The 17,763-nt window shown below is 41.8% G+C and overlaps 1 protein-coding gene across 1 annotated transcript; it reads right to left on the bottom strand.

Annotated features, from left to right (window-relative positions):
* Positions 1-1,096: 1,096 nt before the first annotated feature.
* On the bottom strand, positions 1,097-4,466 carry hmgn1b (high mobility group nucleosome binding domain 1b). Its single transcript, XM_078265399.1, has 6 exons — positions 4,291-4,466; positions 2,741-2,758; positions 2,538-2,567; positions 2,401-2,442; positions 2,208-2,315; positions 1,097-2,115 (listed from the first exon to the last, which is right to left on the bottom strand). The coding sequence occupies exons 1-6, from the start codon at positions 4,306-4,308 to the stop codon at positions 2,068-2,070; spliced, it is 264 nt and encodes an 87-aa protein (XP_078121525.1). The 5' UTR covers positions 4,309-4,466; the 3' UTR covers positions 1,097-2,067.
* Between the last annotated feature and the right edge of the window lie 13,297 nt (positions 4,467-17,763).

The following is a 17,763-nucleotide window of genomic DNA, read 5'->3' on the forward strand; positions in this document are numbered from 1 at the left end:
AAATATAACCGCATTAGGAAGGGATCTCTTCATGGCGTTTTTTCATTAGCTGTAGTTACAGGTTACAGGCAGTCATTTTAGTTCTGTGTGCAAGTGGTTTAAGTAAGGTGTTCCGTGTTTGAGTGCTGCGTGAAAACGCGAAACCGTCCGACAGCTTCACCGGGAAGAAGAAAAACGGTGGAAAGAATCTCCTACGTTCTCTGCAAACCAATCACAGCAGAGCCGGAAGACAACGTGCTACCGCTATTACATCGGCGATACGTCAGGGCGCACGGCATCATATCGGTTTGTTTACCAACACAGAGGCTAAATATACTTTAAAAAAAAAAAAAAAAAAAGAGACGTAAATGCATCTCGATATGAGGACAAATACAATAAAAGGCAATGCTGTTGATAGAGCAACGGTCCAATGAGAAGCTGTCCATGGTGCTGAAACTATTCTTTCATGTTTTTATTGGGATCGGTTGTAAAAGCCTCAAAACCATTAAGAATGGCTTAATAAATGACAGGGACATTATAAGGGGTTTACAGGAATAGTTAAATAATTCACGTGTTTGTTTAAAATCATGCTTCTGATTATGTTTTAGTCCTCTGAAAGTGCCACACCATGGACTGGCATCAAAACAAAGGCTTAGACTATATGTGCCAATGAATGAAATGTTATACTAACATCCTCCGGTGTGTTGTACTTTGGGCCCCTTAACCAAAATGGCCTTAATTTTGGTCTTTTTATAATATATATATATATATAATACACATTATTAGAGATGTTACAATACAATTTTTTCCTTCCCAATACCAATTCCGATACCTGAACTTGCATATCAGCCGATACAAAGTATAGATCCGCTACCAGTGCGTAAAACATTTTTTTTTTATATATATATAATACCACTATTAATAAATATAACACTTTATGGCAGTATATCAGTCTTCCCCCCCCCCCAAAGCCTCTGCAAATTATTTGTATGCCTTCTAACGTTTTTAGAACAATGGAACACCTTCAAGCTTTGCCTTATTTAAGTTAATGCTTCTACAGTCTTGTATCAGCAACCTTAATACTTAAGCAACTTTTTCAGAATGAAACGGCGTGCTGTAACAACTACCAACAGAGTTTTATTGGTTCGTTGATGACAATCATTACACAGATACATCTATAAACAAATAAGGAACTGCACACTTGTACTTGATACAGAGATCTAAAACCCCACATGAATATTGCTACTGCTGGTATGCATTTGACATCTCAAATAAATGTACAGTTTGTTTGTTGGCCTTTAAGAAGCCAGTCTCAACAGGTTTCTTTTTATTTCATGATTACACACCCCATTAGCTTGGCTACGAAAACAAATTCCATTTTTACCATCCTTACAATGTACCACTACACACTGCATATAGATTGAAAACCCTTTTCACAGCAGCTTTACAAAGTTATTGCAATGCTATCACAGAACAGAGACACAACCAAACTAGCGACGCACAGCTCTAATAAGGAGAGCTCCAGTAATAGGGATTTTAGCTTTATTGATCAGATTCATTAAGAAAAACGGCATGAGTACAAGAGTTAACATACAGGAACAAAGCTTACAAACATTCTAAAACACTGTTCTTCATTATAAACAATAAAACAATGAGTTGCCCTGTGACTTTGTCCATCCCCACCCCGGCACAGATTACATACACTGTCCCTTATAAAGCATATGGAATGTAGTCCACGCAGACAAGCTCTTCCGGTTGTTGCCCCAGCTCCTGTGAACGTTGTGCTTGCGCGTCGACACGGTAACCTGTCCCGCACCCTCCCCTCCTTCACATTTAAAACTGAAATGAAATCCACCGACAGTAACAACAATGACCGCAACTTTTATGGCGATGCAAAATTGTGGGATGTGACGAAATTCCCGACTCCAAAATGACTTCTTTTGTTTTTTTTTCATTAAAAAAAAGTGTTCTCTACAATCAAACTACTAAAAAACCTGTATTTAGAAAATAGTTGATAAAAATATTCCCCTGAATTGTACAAGAAAAGAGGTACAGGGAGCACTGGTAAAAGATGTGGTTGGAGAGATGTTATTCTGCTGCCTCATCTTTTTCTTCAGCTGCGTCTGTAGCTGGTGCCTGGGAAAACAAATGTGATAGTGTCAAAGCTGAATCACCGAGGAGTTGAGCTTTATTTTGCACGTTTATACATCTGATACCGTGAGCCTTACCTCTTCCTCGGCTTTGGCTTCGCCATTCTCAGCGGGGGCCTCTGGTGCTTTCTCTTCAGGCTTGGCCTTCTCCACCTCCTTTGCTTTCTTGGGCTTAGCAGGTGCCTTCTGCCAAACAAAAAATATTAACCACGTTAGTCCCTCAGTCGACACGTTGACAGTCTGATCACAAGTAATCAAAACAAGGTCTCACCTTTGGCTTAGGTTTGGCCTCTGCCTTTGCAGTTGCAGGTCTCTGTGGGGACAAAAAAAAAAAGGCATAGTCAGCACTAAGAATGCAGTTTACAGCATGCATATTGTCTGGCACGCTCTGGGCTCGGCTCTACTTACATCGCTTAACCTTACAGATCTCCTCTTGGGCTGCAGAGAGAGTGAAACAGGGTGATTACTTTTAACATATCAGCCAATATGTCTCTCACTGATGGGGTGTTACTGACCCCTGGTGGGTGAACAGACTAACTGTCTCCTTATTTTATAAATGAATAAAACACAGATATGTTACAAATATGAATATATGTTGAATCTTTCCTTACCGCTGATTCTTCTCCTGTCTGTGAGAGAGAGAGAGAGAGAGAGAGAAAGGAGAATATCAGGTTAAGGACATTGTCTGCGTTTTAATGTGTGGGCTTTAAGTATTAGTTATTATGTAACTCAAAAGTGGGCGTTTCCAGACTAAACATTAGCCTATGGCTACACATCCAGCTGCATACATGATTTAGTTTAGAGCAAGCGCTGTGATTGGCTGAGATTTGTTTTAAAATCTTGAACGATGGAGAAAGAAAAGAAAGAAGAAAAGAAAAAAAATCAGTCCCCGTCAAAGACTCACTTCTCAATCAGAATGTTTACATATCTAATATCCTATATCAACTAGGGACATTACTTAGCAACATATCACAAAAAGAACATTTTTGAGCGGAACATTTGTCTACACCCAAACAATAAAAGAAGAAGGGAAGTGTCCTTTGACCTGCCTTGGCTACGAAAGGCGTCTGGAATAACATACGTGTAGAGATAATTTAAACCATAAGCAGCGTCATGTGCTCGTGCTCTCCCAGTCTACTGTAGAACTCCGGTGGAGGAGGGGGCGGACTCCGCCTCCTCGCGACACATCCATTCATTGGTAATAAATGGGATTGCCAGTGTACGGAAAAAAACCGAGCGGTGTAGTGAGCGTTCCCGCCATGAATTTGAAAAGAGTCACTCCGAGATGCTCAGCGACTCTGTCAATCTGGTAGCAGAATCTACTAGAACCCCCCAGCAACAAGAGCAGCGCTTTGCTGACGGAGGCTCACCATTGCATAACCTACCACTGGCCTGAGCCGACAATACAAAGAGAGACACTCCGATAACACGACGAACGCCTTCCAAGAAATGCATTTTTCCGCGGTGAAAATAAAGGCGGCCATGCATGAACAAAAAAAAAAAAAAACACATGCACGCTAGGTTTATGAAGCAGAGACGTTCGCATTATTGGCATAACATTACATAAAAAAAGGGTTTTGTTACACAAGAAAGCCGTAAACAAGTATTGGTGCTCACACAAAAATAACAACCTTAACATTAAAGCCAAACTCCCGTAGAATAGCTGTAATAATATAACGTTTTCAATGTCGGTCCCATTTTTCTCTCAGGGAAACTTTAGTATCCAGCGTGACGACCCCCGTAGGAAACAATCAATATGCCGCCAACTTTCTCTGCAGAAAAAGCAATCCATCGTCAGAGAAAACGACCCTGCTTTGTCCTACACTGCAAATAGCCTAAATGTAGTCTATTTAAAACACGATTGCATTTGTAGCCTACATGTCACCATTTGCGGAAAACCCCAGGCACAAAGATAATCACTACACGAGAGATATGACCGAGAATCAGCCACTTGAGACAATCAAAACAGACGCTACATAACAACTAAACTCCTGGCTGCAAGCCGCTACATTGTTGACATTCACCCGGAACAGAAAACGGACATTTGCAGCAACATTTTAACAACTCTGACCGCAAGCTGTAACAAGCCCATCTTACAAATTGCAATTGGGGGTTATAAATGCTGTATTACTGAATGCATAAAAGACGTTGGTCTACTCACTTTGCTCCTTTTAGGCATGGTTGGTTTGTGTAAAAGAAAACAGAGCTAAATGTTACTCGATACAAGAGAAAATACAGTATATTCTGGATAAAGCTGTACCAGTCCAGTCTAATACAGCGCAGCGAGACGTTAATGTTCCATTGGAAGAAGAACTAGCTCAAACCGGATTGGATTCTCCCCCTCCCTCCCTATTCAAACCGTTATAGTTCCTGCATGATTGACGGGGCTATACCCCGCCCCCGCTGCCCGCTGATTGGACGACTCGGTGGTCAGCAACACGATTTGAAATCTGTACTCTTACCTGTGTGGATACGTCACACGTCAGTCAACAGAAATGGCGAGCTATTTGTCTTTCTGTGCAGCCATCTGCTAACAAGGCAGGCAGGCAGGCAGAATTGTCATTTAATCTGCCTGCCTTCCAGCTCGCTCTGAAATGCTTGTATTTCCCACTAAATGCTACATTTTGACACGTTCGAGCATTGTGGATAGCATAAACACAATCCCATTTTGCGCCTTTAACACGAGTGACAAAAGAGAATGTGGCTTGTGCAGAAGATTGGGAGAGGGGTGTGTGCTCCCCCAACCAAGTCTTTTGTATTTTAGCTGGGGAAAATGGCGACAGGGCAGGAGACGTGTGGGCAAAGCTCTTAGCATGTGTACACTCTTGTGCAACCTTCTCTTCGTGTTGTCACCGTCGTCCACTTGCTCCATTGTGAGTGTGCAGTCCAAACATGACTCCAGTGGAAACAACCGTTGTGGCGCGCCAGCTTTACAAGTGTTGAAGTAATTTCAGACATTTCAGCACGGAGACTTCCATTCATTTCCCCCCTGGGTGAATGATAGTGTTCCCTCCTTTTTCTCCTCTGCCCCGAGGAAACTACGCGGTTATTGTTGCAGATGTTCTCAGAATATCATTTATTTCTGTCTATCTTTCCTGCTTAGGCTACTCATAAAATAATATGTTAATACTAATCATACAGTTAATACAGGCTAAAATCATTTTCTCCCCTTCTATGGGAACTGTACAAAAAATAGCCATTATCATGTGTAGGAGCTGTTGACTTATTTAGCACATACTTTTGTCAATAATTTCTCTATTATATAGAGGCAGACAGTTTATTTTAAAGGCCAGTTATTTCATGGATCCAGGATACTAGCATCCTGATGAAAGTTCCCTTGGCCTTTGGAATTAGAAATAGCCCCCCCACATCATCACATACCCTTCACCATACCTAGAGATTGGCATGGTTTTATTTCAGTTAGCCTAATAGCTGGTTTGATTTGCATTGATATGGATCTTATCTCAGTTAGCTATTAGGCTAACTGAAATAAAAACATGCCAATCTCTAGGTATGGTGAAGGGTATGTGATGATGTGGGGGGGCTATTTTAATTCCAAAGGCCAAGGGAACTTTATCAGGATGCATAGTATCCTGGATCCATGAAATAACTGGCCTTTAAAAATAAACTGTCTGCCTCTATGGAAATTTAACATAGGGGTATGTATAATTATGGCCCCTGTATTTTAAGGAACAACATTTATTTATTTACAGTACATTATTCATTCACAAAAAATTGGTGTCCTTAAAAGGTTGGATTTTTCCTCATTTTTTTAATTAAGGCATTAAGATCAATTTCCAAAAGATGATTTTTGTATTCCTCTCTTTAGCATGGGTATGAATACTTATGAGCAGTACTGTACATATTTGTTTTGTGTTGCTTGAGTCTGGAATAGAGGATTTTATATCCTGTACCAGAATTTTTTTCAATAAATTATGGTTGATATTTTGTTTAACATGGTTTTTCCACATAAAAAGTAAAATAAAAACTCTGAAAAGGAGCTGGAAGCACATCTACTCTTTCTCGTTGAACATTTCTGGATCTGTCCTTGCCCACTACCGCTACTTATGCTATGTTCACCAGTGAAAGAGCAGCTCGCATCAAGATGGCTGGAAACATCGAAGAGATTCACGCCGGGTTTAGACAGGATGGATAGGATGCAGAAGCGTGGCGAAGCTCCGCGGGTGGCTCGTGATCTGTTTTTCAGTAGTTTGAGCAGACGGTATAGGGTCAAAGCAAATCTACTCACATAGTCTTGTGAGTGACTGTCTTCTGAGCTTTTGTTTATTCTGTTGTTTCCCGTTAGCTTGTATGAAACCCTGGCTAGAAACTCTTCCCTGGTCAGAGGTCAGCTTCTTGAGAGCTTCTGTCTCGACTGCGCAGTGAATAAAACTCATTCGGACCAGCCACTTAATCGGACCTGAGAGAACTTTTCTTCATGACAAATGACTTGGTCTTCGTAAATCCTTGTGCAAGCAAGTTCCAAGTCACTAGACACCATATCCTGATGTAAACACACAGAAACCCTGTATTATAAATGTGAAAGAAGCATCTCTGCTCCGCTACTTATGCTATGTTCACCAGTGAAAGAGCAGCTCGCATCAAGATGGCTGGAAACATCGAAGAGATTCACGCCGGGTTTAGACAGGATGGATAGGATGCAGAAGCGTGGCGAAGCTCCGCGGGTGGCTCGTGATCTGCAGCGATACTTTGGGCCTCCTGTGTGAACCCGGCATCAGTCAGACACTAGTCTCGCATTGCCAGACCTTCCTCCGCAGCGCTGCGGAGGAAGGTCTGGCTAGTCCACGCAGCATTCCGGGATGGGAGAAAAACGTGCTCTGGTTTGGTGCCGCTGCAAAATAGCCTGGGAAGTCTGGGAAGTCTAGCTTATCCGGTGTACGTTTAAATCTCAGATTTCTGGGAAGTGCACAGACATCTCCCCCTTCGGGAGAGGAATGTGAAAACACCTCTCTAGTGACAAACGTTGCACAGATACAAGTCAGTAAAGTCAAAGTTAGATATTTTAGGCAACATAAACATAAGGACAACACATTTTGAGTGGAGGGGATCTTTAAAACGACAGGTTACTGCAGCATTCAGTCCACTATTATTGTTTTAGAAGATGCTTATTAGTGCTGGGTATTATTAAAGTGATACTGTTACCAATAGAGTACTTCATTTGGTACATTTTCTTCTACTTCATTCAATACCCATCATGTGAATGGAAGTATTCAGTCGCATAAAATACCACCACCACTCCAACCCCATCCAAATGATTTTTACAAAAATACATATTTGAAAGTATTCAAATGTGCTCGACTTCACCAGACCACAGACTGTATGAGTCATAGCTGCTGCAGTAGTGGGCCAATCACACGTCGCATTAAAGTGAAGAACGCTTGCGGGGATTGGCTGCGAGCAAAACCATACAAATTGTATTGTATTGTTTGACTAGAGAAGTTCCCATACTATTGAGTACTTTTTTTGATTTGAATGTTTATTTGTATAGCGACAAGTATGAAGCATAAACCAATTCGTCAAACCACAGCATTTAAACCCTAATCTTATTTGCAATGCCTGTCCCTAGATGGGCCTTTACAATAGGTACATACATTAAAACGCAAAATGAAGAACTCAACAAGAAAACTGCCTACAAAGAAAACAATACAGGACAGACTAATATCATAAAATACCATAACTACATGACTGCTCCCTATTTTGGTTGACTACCCATACCCAGACCTAATTCTTATTGCATTTCATTTTCATAAAGCCATATTTCTTTTTCTGAAATATGGCTTTCTTAGTGTTTATGTAAAGCAGTGATTGTGTACTAAGAAAGAAAAATATTCCTTTCTATAGCTAAGGCAAGCAGGCCATTGCATCTTTTTAAACAAAATTTACACTTGAACAACATTTTTTGCATTTGGCTCGGTCACCTCCAAGTGGTCAACAATGTCATGTGATTGGTTTTAGGCCATTTGTTTTCAAGTAATTCCATTCAGTGATACTTTACTCACGCCTACTTCTTTTCATTGAATTTCCCCAAGAGCATTTAATAAAGTACCTTTTGAAGGTATGTTGAGCTATTCTGCTGCTACTGTTACATCAAGCTCTTCTGTCTGACCAACAGACCTTATTCACTGTAAACTGGCATTTCCTGCAGGGACGCATTCGACAGCAGTTTTTGAACACACCAAATATAATTTAGTTTGGAGTATCCTTCCAATTGCACACCTGTCTGTGACATGTTACTGCTTACAAATGCTTGAATACATACAGGTCAAATTCCAGGTGCTAAATTATAAAACTCGGCTGGTATTGGGTTTTTGTTGTTGGCCACCATTTAGTCATCAGACACGAGGTTTCACAAGATATTGGGAAGGCGTTTTCAAGTTCCAGCTTGGATAAGTTATACATTTTATAGTGTATAACTATAGTGTTATTTTAAATACACACACTTTTTTTAATCATATAAATATCATCACTGTCAATACAAATCTATGCACACTGTATATGCTGTATGTACTGTCCTATCCACCTACCTCATGTATATATAGCAAGCTGTATCATCCCATATTTATTCCACCTCCCTTTGCCAAACAGCCATACCCTACCGAAGGCTGTATACTTTTCATGTATTGAGATATGGAAATGATACTGCTGCAAGGATTGTTATGGCACACCGTTTTAAGGATTGTTTTATGGAGCAGGAATAGGTAAATTACCTTGGAAGGTTCAGAGAAGCAGTCAGACATTGACACTGTAATGGTTTTACACAGACAATATCTCTTTTAACTGAAGCTAAGAGAGGTTACACACCAACCAGACAGCCGACCGTCGGCAGAAAAGGCAGTCGGACTGATCAGTCGGGTCCCCGAAGTCCAAAAAAATGCCTCAAAACACACTGAGGCGACGCCGACTTGAGCGTATGCTCTGCGCGTGCGCGAAACGTAATACGTCTCCATAGCAGCAGGCGGCGCTTCTCTGTATTGTTTCCCAGAAAATGAAAACCGGCAGCATATCGTATCTCGGCCAAATTAAATGTTATCAGCAAATAACTTGAGATCTTTGTTCAACATCCCACTCCGATGCTCTGTACCAAATTTGGCAAAGATTGGCCTTTAGGGGGCGTTATAAGCAACGTTTATTTGTTTTGGCCAATAACTCAATGCATTTAAATGGGAAAATTGCAATTGCAATATCTCTGCCACAGTAAATGCAATCAACACGAAACTTGTGATGCTCGTTCGGCATAGCGCTCTAAGGCTCTGTACTACATTTTTATTCATCACACTGGGCCTGCTGTGCTGTATGGTGTAGCTTAACATGGAGCTTGAAGATGTAAAGAAAAAAATAATATAATGGATCTAATATATTGTAGAAGAAAATGCATTACCTAACAGTTTTAGTCTCATTTTATCCAAATAGTCTTCCTGTTCACTGATTAAGTTCCTATCATTTTACCTGCTCAACAGACTTTGAGTGTCTCCTGATTTAATTAAGTCTTTCTGACTTTTTTCTCTAGCCTCGTGTTAAAACAAAGCATTTCACTTTTGGTCACTGTGAGTGAGACCTTTTATCTAGAGCCTAGGTCGGCTCCTACAGGAATTCACACCTTAACTAATCAAAAGTCCTTTGTTTTTCAGTAGTTTGAGCAGACGGTATAGGGTCAAAGCAAATCTACTCACATAGTCTTGTGAGTGACTGTCTTCTGAGCTTTTGTTTATTCTGTTGTTTCCCGTTAGCTTGTATGAAACCCTGGCTAGAAACTCTTCCCTGGTCAGAGGTCAGCTTCTTGAGAGCTTCTGTCTCCACTGCGCAAAACTCATTCGGACCAGCCAGTTAATCGGACCTGAGAGAACTTTTCTTCATGACAAATGACTTGGTCTTCGTAAATCCTTGTGCAAGCAAGTTCCAAGTCACTAGACACCATATCCTGATGTAAACACACAGAAACCCTGTATTATAAATGTGAAAGAAGCATCTCTGCTTTCTATCTGTGTTGTTACATGTCTTATCCATTCAACTCATGAGCAGAGAATGACATATAATACACACAGGGGTGGAATGTAACTAAGGACATTACATTACTTACAGTACATTACTTGAGTATTTATTCTACTTTATACTTCCACTACACTGAGGCAAACAGGCGTAAAGGGTGACCAATAGCATTGATCTATGAAAAAAAAATTAAAATAACCAACCGGAACCGGAAGGTAACGCAGTGTGAGAGTGTGGAGGGAGAGAAGACAGACGGAGGAAAACAGTATTATTTCGAGAAAAATGTTGTACTAGTTGCTTAGTTTTTTGTTTCTCATTAGCCCCATGGTAGCCTTTAGTCTCTAGAAAGAGCCAGCATCTACGCAAATCTACGTACCTGTGCGTGGAGGACCGCACATTTTCTACGAGTAGTAAACATTAGCTTCAGGCTAACGCCAGCTCCATGGCTACCTCCACACCTGGCGAGTCCCCATTTCCCCACATGATTTCCTCGTTGCTTAAAAATGCAAACAAAGAAATTTCTGACCTTAGGGAAGAAGTTCGTCGGCTCTCAGAGGACTTAAAAACCAAAGATGCCTTGTTAACCGCCTACCTGGACGTTACTCAAAATCAATCGCTCCAAATCACAACTCTCTCGGCGGCTTTCCAGGATACAGCGCTTTGGGACCCATGCGCCTGCCCACATCCATCTTCTTGCTCGACACTGACCATCAGGCCATCCTGGACTAAAGTGGTTTGCGGCCGAAAGAGAGCCTCGGGTAGGGCTCCATCGCCTCCTGCCCTCAGCCTCTCCAGTCGCTTCGATGCCCTGTCGAAGCCGAATGTTCCCCCGGTAACGGCCGATGTGGTTACCCGGGCTCCCCCCGCTTCAAAGCCGACAGACCAGCTGTCGTCACAGGAGAGGACCGCTGCCTCGCGGCGAAAACTTCTGAGGGATGCGGTAGTTAGACGGTCCGATGGCCTCCCTTGCCTGAACCAGCCAAATGACAACGTTCCTCAAAAACAATCTCCCCCACCGAATGGTAAGCAATATTCTTCTTCTTTTCCTTGTCCATCTGAAACCGATACTGGCTGTTTTGTTCCTGCCACCGGCCATTCACACACCCCCCACTCCTCGTCCGCTCTTCCCCCCAACCACAATAATTATTGGTGACTCCATCACCCGGGATATACGTTTTTTTAATGCTGTCACACACTGCTTTCCTGGAGCCAAAGTTGCAGACATCCTGGCTAAAGCTGTGGACCTGATACCCTCACCATGGTCCATTGTGGACATAACGACATGTCCTATCAGCAGAGTGAGCGAACAAAGAAAGACTTTGGTACTCTCATTGAAGCTTTAAAAAGCACTGGGAAGAAGATTTTTATTTTGGGTCCACCATCTGGAGTATGCCTTTTTAGCAGACTACTCAACACCTGGCTCCAGCATACATGCAACATCCACATGATAGGTTTTATTGACAATTTTAATCTGTTTTGGGAACGTGGCTCCCTGTTCAGCAGGGATGGGATTCATCCCAATAGACGCGGCCACCAGATGCTATGTGAGAATCTGCGGCACGCCGTGCAGACCAAGATCTTTGATTGACTGTTTGCACCCTGTAAACACACGCACAAGCACACTTCCCAGTCAGACTCTCCCATAAGCTCTCACTCCTTTACAAATAACTCTGCTAACCCACAGACCAGCTATATCATTCCAATAAGAATCAATAATATCAGTAATCACAGGTACAGCGCTACACACTCCTCTGTGCTTCCTTTGGAGCAGCCACCCATTCATAATCCCATAACTACGGTGTCTGTCCCCCGACTGAGATCGGTAAAATCAAACGTGAACCAACAAGGTGCTATACATAACAACCTAATTGGAATTAAAACAACCACTGCAACGATAGACTTCTCCGGGAACCATCACCTTATTGTGGTGGAGAGGTTTGTGTGTCCCTATGAACCTGAGGGCTGTGTTGTCTGGAGCTTTGTGCTCCTGGTAGGGTCTCCCAAGGCAAAGTGGTCTCAGGTGAGGGGCCAGACAAAGAATGGTTCAAAAATCCTATGAGAAATCGAGGAAGGGATGAAGTGTCTGATATATTAGATCTTTAGTATATTATGTTATATATATATATTATGTTAACTTTAGTCCCTCCCAAATATTAGATCTCTGTCTTCTAAAGCAATATTGGTAAACAATTTGATATCAGATAATCAAATTGATCTATTCTGTCTTACTGAAACATGGCTGGGACATGAAGAATATGTTATATGTCTAAATGAAGCCACTCCTCCCAATCATATTAATACTGAAATTCCTAGAGGCTCAGGCCGAGGAGGGGGAGTTGCAGCCATATTTGACTCAAACCTGTTAATTAATCCTAAACCTAAACTTAATTATAACTCGTTTGAAAGTCTTGTTCTTAATCTTCAACTTCCGATATGGAAAACATTACAGCCAATTATATTCGTTGTTGTTTACCGAGCGCCAGGCCTGTATTCTGAAATTTAATAGTATTTCCACAGAATTCCTTATTATCAGACCATTTTTTAATAACTTTCGAATTCTTATTACCCGACTATACGAAATTAAATAAAACCTTCTACACTAGATGCCTATCTGACAGTGCTATAGCTAAATTTAAGGAAAATATTCCAACAGCATTTAACTCAATGTCGTGCTTTAATATAACAGAGGACCTTTATGTTAACTTTAGTCCCTCCCAAATTGATAATTTGCTATGGCCTGCCTACGGACGACTTTAGACTCTGTTGCTCCCCTCAAAAAGAAGATGATGAAGCAAAGGAAACTAGCACCTTGGTATAACTCCCAAACTCGCAAATTAAAACAAATCTCACGAAAACTTGAAAGTAAATGGCGTTCCACCAAATTGGAAGAATCTCGTTTAGATTGGCAAGACAGTTTGAAAACATATAGGAAGGCCCTCAGAAATACCAGATCAGACTATTACTCATCATTGATAGAAGAAAATAAGAACAACCCAAGGTTTCTTTTCAGCACTGTTGCCAGGCTGACTGACAGCCACAGCTCTACTGAGCCATCTATTCCTATAGCTCTGAGTAGTGACGACTTCATGAGTTTCTTTAATGATAAAATTATAACAATTAGGGATGGAATTCATCACCTTTTGCCATTAACTTCTAACGGTTCACCTTTGAATGCAGGAGTGCTAGAAAGAACGACAGGACCTGACATATACTTAGACTGCTTTTTTCCTATAGACCTTCAACAATTAATGCTAAAGGTCTCTTCAGCAAAGCCATCTACCTGTCTATTAGACCCCATCCCAACGAGGCTACTTAAAGAAGCGTTATCTGTGGTTAACACTTCATTACTAGATATGATCAATATGTCTTTATTAACAGGTTATGTACCGCAGTCATTTAAAGTAGCTGTGATAAAACATCTTCTGAAAAAACCCACCCTCGATCCTGAGGTCTTAGCCAACTATAGACCTATATCTAACCTTCCCTTTCTCTCCAAGATCCTTGAGAAAGTAGCCGCAAATCAGTTATGTGACTTTTTACATAGGAATAGTCTATTTGAGGACTTTCAGACAGGATTTAGCAAGCATCATAGCACAGAGATGGCACTGGTGAAAATTACTAATGACCTTCTAATTGCTGCTGACAAAGGACTCGTCTCCATACTTGTCTTAGTAGATCTTAGTGCTGCATTCGACACTATTGACCATACCATCCTTTTACAGAGACTGGAACATTTAGTTGGCATTAAAGGAATCGCACTAAGCTGGTTTAAGTCCTATTTCTCTGATCGATCTCAATTTGTCAATATCAACGATAAATCCTCCAAGTACGCTAAAGTTAGCTATGGTGTTCCTCGAGGCTCAGTACTTGGACCAATTCTTTTCTCCTTGTATATGCTTCCTCTAGGCAATATTATTAGGAAACACTCAATTAACTGTCACTGTTATGCGGATGACACCCAATTATACTTATCAATCAAGCCAGACGAAACCAGTCAGTTAGCTAAACTTCAAGTATGCATTAGAGATATCAAATCATGGATGACCTACAATTTCCTGGTGTTAAACTCAAACAAAACTGAAGTTATTGTGCTGGGCCCTAAACACCTCCGAACATCATTATCCCAAGATATAATTGCTCTAGATGGCATTGCCATGGCCTCCAGCACTACTGTCAGAAATCTAGGAGTTATTTTTGATCCAGAATGCTGCAGCGCGTGTTCTGACCAGAACTAAGAAAAGAGATCATAGTTCTCCTATATTAGCTTCTCTGCACTGGCTTCCTGTAAAATTCAGGATTGAATTTAAAATCCTTCTCCTGACCTACAAAGCTCTAAATGGTCAAGCACCATCATATCTTGAAGAGCTCATAGTACCTTATTGTCCCACTAGAGCACTGCGCTCCCAGAATGCAGAGTTACTTGTGGTTCCTAGAGTCTCTAAAAGTAGAATGGGAGCCAGAGCATTTAGCTATCAGGCTCCTCTCCTGTGGAACCAGCTCCCAGTCTGGGTTTGGGAGGCAGACACCATCACCACCTTTAAGAGTAAACTTAAAACTCTCCTCTTCGATAAAACTTATAGTTAGGGAGTGAGGAATTGCAGCGTTCGCCTAGACCGTTGGGGGAACGTGTGTAGCCACAGTCATGATGCAACGCCTCCCTATCTCGGCTTCTCTTCATAGAAAGCTTACTATATTTAGGGTATGAGGAGTTGCAGCGTTCACCTAGACCGATGGGGGTGGGTGTGTAGCCACAGTCATGGCGCACCCCCACCCTATCTCTGCTTCTCCTCATAGAAAGCTTACATACAGTGGGGCAAAAAAGTATTTAGTCAGCCACCAATTGTGCAAGTTCTCCCACTTAAAAAGATGAGAGAGGCCTGTAATTTTCATCATAGGTACACTTCAACTATGAGAGACATAATGAGAAAAAAAATCCAGAAAATCACATTGTAGGATTTTTAATGAATTTATTTGCAAATTCCTCGGGCAAATAAGTATTTGGTCACCTACAAACAAGCAATATTTCTGGCTCTCACAGACCTGTAACTTCTTCTTTAAGAGGCTCCTCTGTCCTCCACTCATTACCTGTATTAATGGCACCTGTTTGAACTTGTTATCAGTATAAAAGACACCTGTCCACAACCTCAAACAGTCACACTCCAAACTCCACTATGGCCAAGACTAAAGAGCTGTCAAAGGACACCAGAAACAAACTTGTAGACCTGCAGCAGGCTGGGAAGACTGAATCTGCAATAGGTAAGCAGCTTGGTGTGAAGAAATCAACTGTGGGAGCAATTATAAGAAAATGGAAGACATACAAGACCACTAATAATCTCCCTCGATCCGGGGCTCCACGCAAGATCTCACCCCGTGGGGTCAAAATGATCACAAGAACGGTGAGCAAAAATCCCAGAACCACACAAGGGGACCTAGTGAATGACCTGCAGAGAGCTGGGACCAAAGTAACAAAGGCTACCATCAGTAACACACTATGCCGCCAGGGACTCAAATCCTGCAGTGCCAGACTTGTCCCCCTGCCTAAGCCAGTACATGTCCAGGCCCGTCTGGAGTTTGCTATAGAGCATTTGGATGATCCAGAAGAGGATTGGGAGAATGTCATATGGTCAGATGAAACCAAAATAGAACTTTTTGGTAAAAACTCAACTCGTCATGTTTGGAGGGGAAAGAATGCTGAGTTGCATCCAAAGAACACCATACCTATTGTGAAGCATGGGGGTGGAAACATCATGCTTTGGGGCTGTTTTTCTGCAAAGGGACCAGGACGACTGACCGTGTAAAGGAAAGAACGAATGGGGCCATGTATCGTGAGATTTTGAGTGAAAACCTCCTTCCATCAGCAAGGGCATTGAAGATGAAACGTGGCTGGGTCTTTCAGCATGACAATGATCCAAAACACACCCGCCCGGGCAACGAAGAAGTGGCTTTGTAAGAAGCATTTCAAGGTCCTGGAGTGGCCTAGCCAGTCTCCAGATCTCAAACCCATAGAAAATCTTTGGAGGGAGTTGAAAGTCTGTGTTACCCAGCGACAGCCCCAAAACATCACTGCTCTAGAGGAGATCTACATGGAGGAATGGGCCAAAATACCAGCAACAGTGTGTGAAAACCTTGTGAAGACTTACAGAAAACGTTTGACCTCTGTCATTGCCAACAAAGGGTATATAACAAAGTATTGAGATGAACTTTTGTTATTGACCAAATACTTATTTTCCACCATAATTTGCAAATAAATTCATTAAAAATCCTACAATGTTATTTTCTGGATTTTTTTTTCTCATTTTGTCTCTCATAGTTGAAGTGTACCTATGATGACAGGCCTATCTCATCTTTTTAAGTGGGAGAACTTGCACAATTGGTGGCTGACTAAATACTTTTTTGCCCCACTGTATACTTAGGGAATAATGAGTCGCAGCGTTAGCCTAGACCGGCGGGGGAAGGTGTGTAGCCACAATCACGGAACACAGCCTCCCTATCTCCAACTACCGGGGTACCTCCTTGGACACACTGAGCTTCTCTCTCCTCTCTCTTTCTATCTGTGTGTATTCGTGTCACAGAAATGTTTGTTACTAACATAGCTCCAGGGAGCTTATTTCCTGGAGTCCTTATGTTCTTTTTCCGCCCAGCATCATCATCTTGGATCATGATGGCACCTACATCATGGTGGCAGCTGTCGCCGTGGTCCTGCCCTACGCCCTGCTGTGCCCTATTACACCCTGCTATGCACTGCAATGCCCGGCTTCGACTTGCTATGTCCGGCCAACGCCCTGCCATGCCCTGTTACGCCCTGCTGTGCTCTACGACACCATGAACTATTATAACTATTACAATATCTTTATTGTGACTATTATTGCCATTGTTCATCATACCCCCAACCGGCACCGTCAGACACCGGCTACCAAGAACCTGGGTCTGTCCGAGGTTTCTTCCTAAAAGGGAGTTTTTCCTTGCCACTGTCGCATTTACGCATTCATGCATGCTCTTGGGGGAATCACTGGAATTGTTGGGTCCTTGTAAATTATAGATGTCCTGAGATAATTCCTGTTATGATTTGACACTATAAATAAAATTGAATTGACTTGAATTGAAATATGGAGATGCAAGGTTTCTGCCCGACAGCGACAAAATTATGCATTGTTACAGATGAAACTACTTCAGAGTATACAAAGTAGTTAAAATGATCTCCACCCTGAACTACAACAGACAATGCAGCATATGTATTACAGTAAAGCAGCAGTAATGGTGATACAATAGTATAATATGTGTAATGATATAACACTGGAAGTTTCACTGTGTGAAGAAGATTTTACTGAAGTCTAATGTTGAATGCAGGAGTTTTACTTGTAATGGATTACTTTTACATTGTGGTATTTCTACTACTACTACATAGTACTGTACAATGACCCATCACTTGTTGCTCTTAAAGCAGACGCCCTCTAAAAAGGTCAAATAAAGATACAACAGTAGACAGAATGTGGCACAAGGAGCTGAGTACAGATCCATTTTTGCGACACGACTGAAGCGTGGTGTCTCAACATCATACATCCACGGTTGATGCTCCACACCCTTGACCGGCGGCTGATTGGACGAACGCGTCACGTGGGTCTGAAAA

Source organism: Sander vitreus, chromosome 13 (assembly GCF_031162955.1).
Source record: "Sander vitreus isolate 19-12246 chromosome 13, sanVit1, whole genome shotgun sequence".
NCBI classification, from domain to species: Eukaryota; Metazoa; Chordata; class Actinopteri; order Perciformes; family Percidae; genus Sander; species Sander vitreus.

Excerpts from the sequence above, each read along its gene's own strand:
- hmgn1b (XM_078265399.1), bottom strand. Across the intron at positions 2,316-2,400 it reads AGGCCAAACCTAAGCCAAAG|AAGGCACCTGCTAAGCCCAA; the intron begins GTGAGACCTTGT and ends TTTGTTTGGCAG. Across the intron at positions 2,116-2,207 it reads AAGCCAAAGCCGAGGAAGAG|GCACCAGCTACAGACGCAGC; the intron begins GTAAGGCTCACG and ends TTGTTTTCCCAG.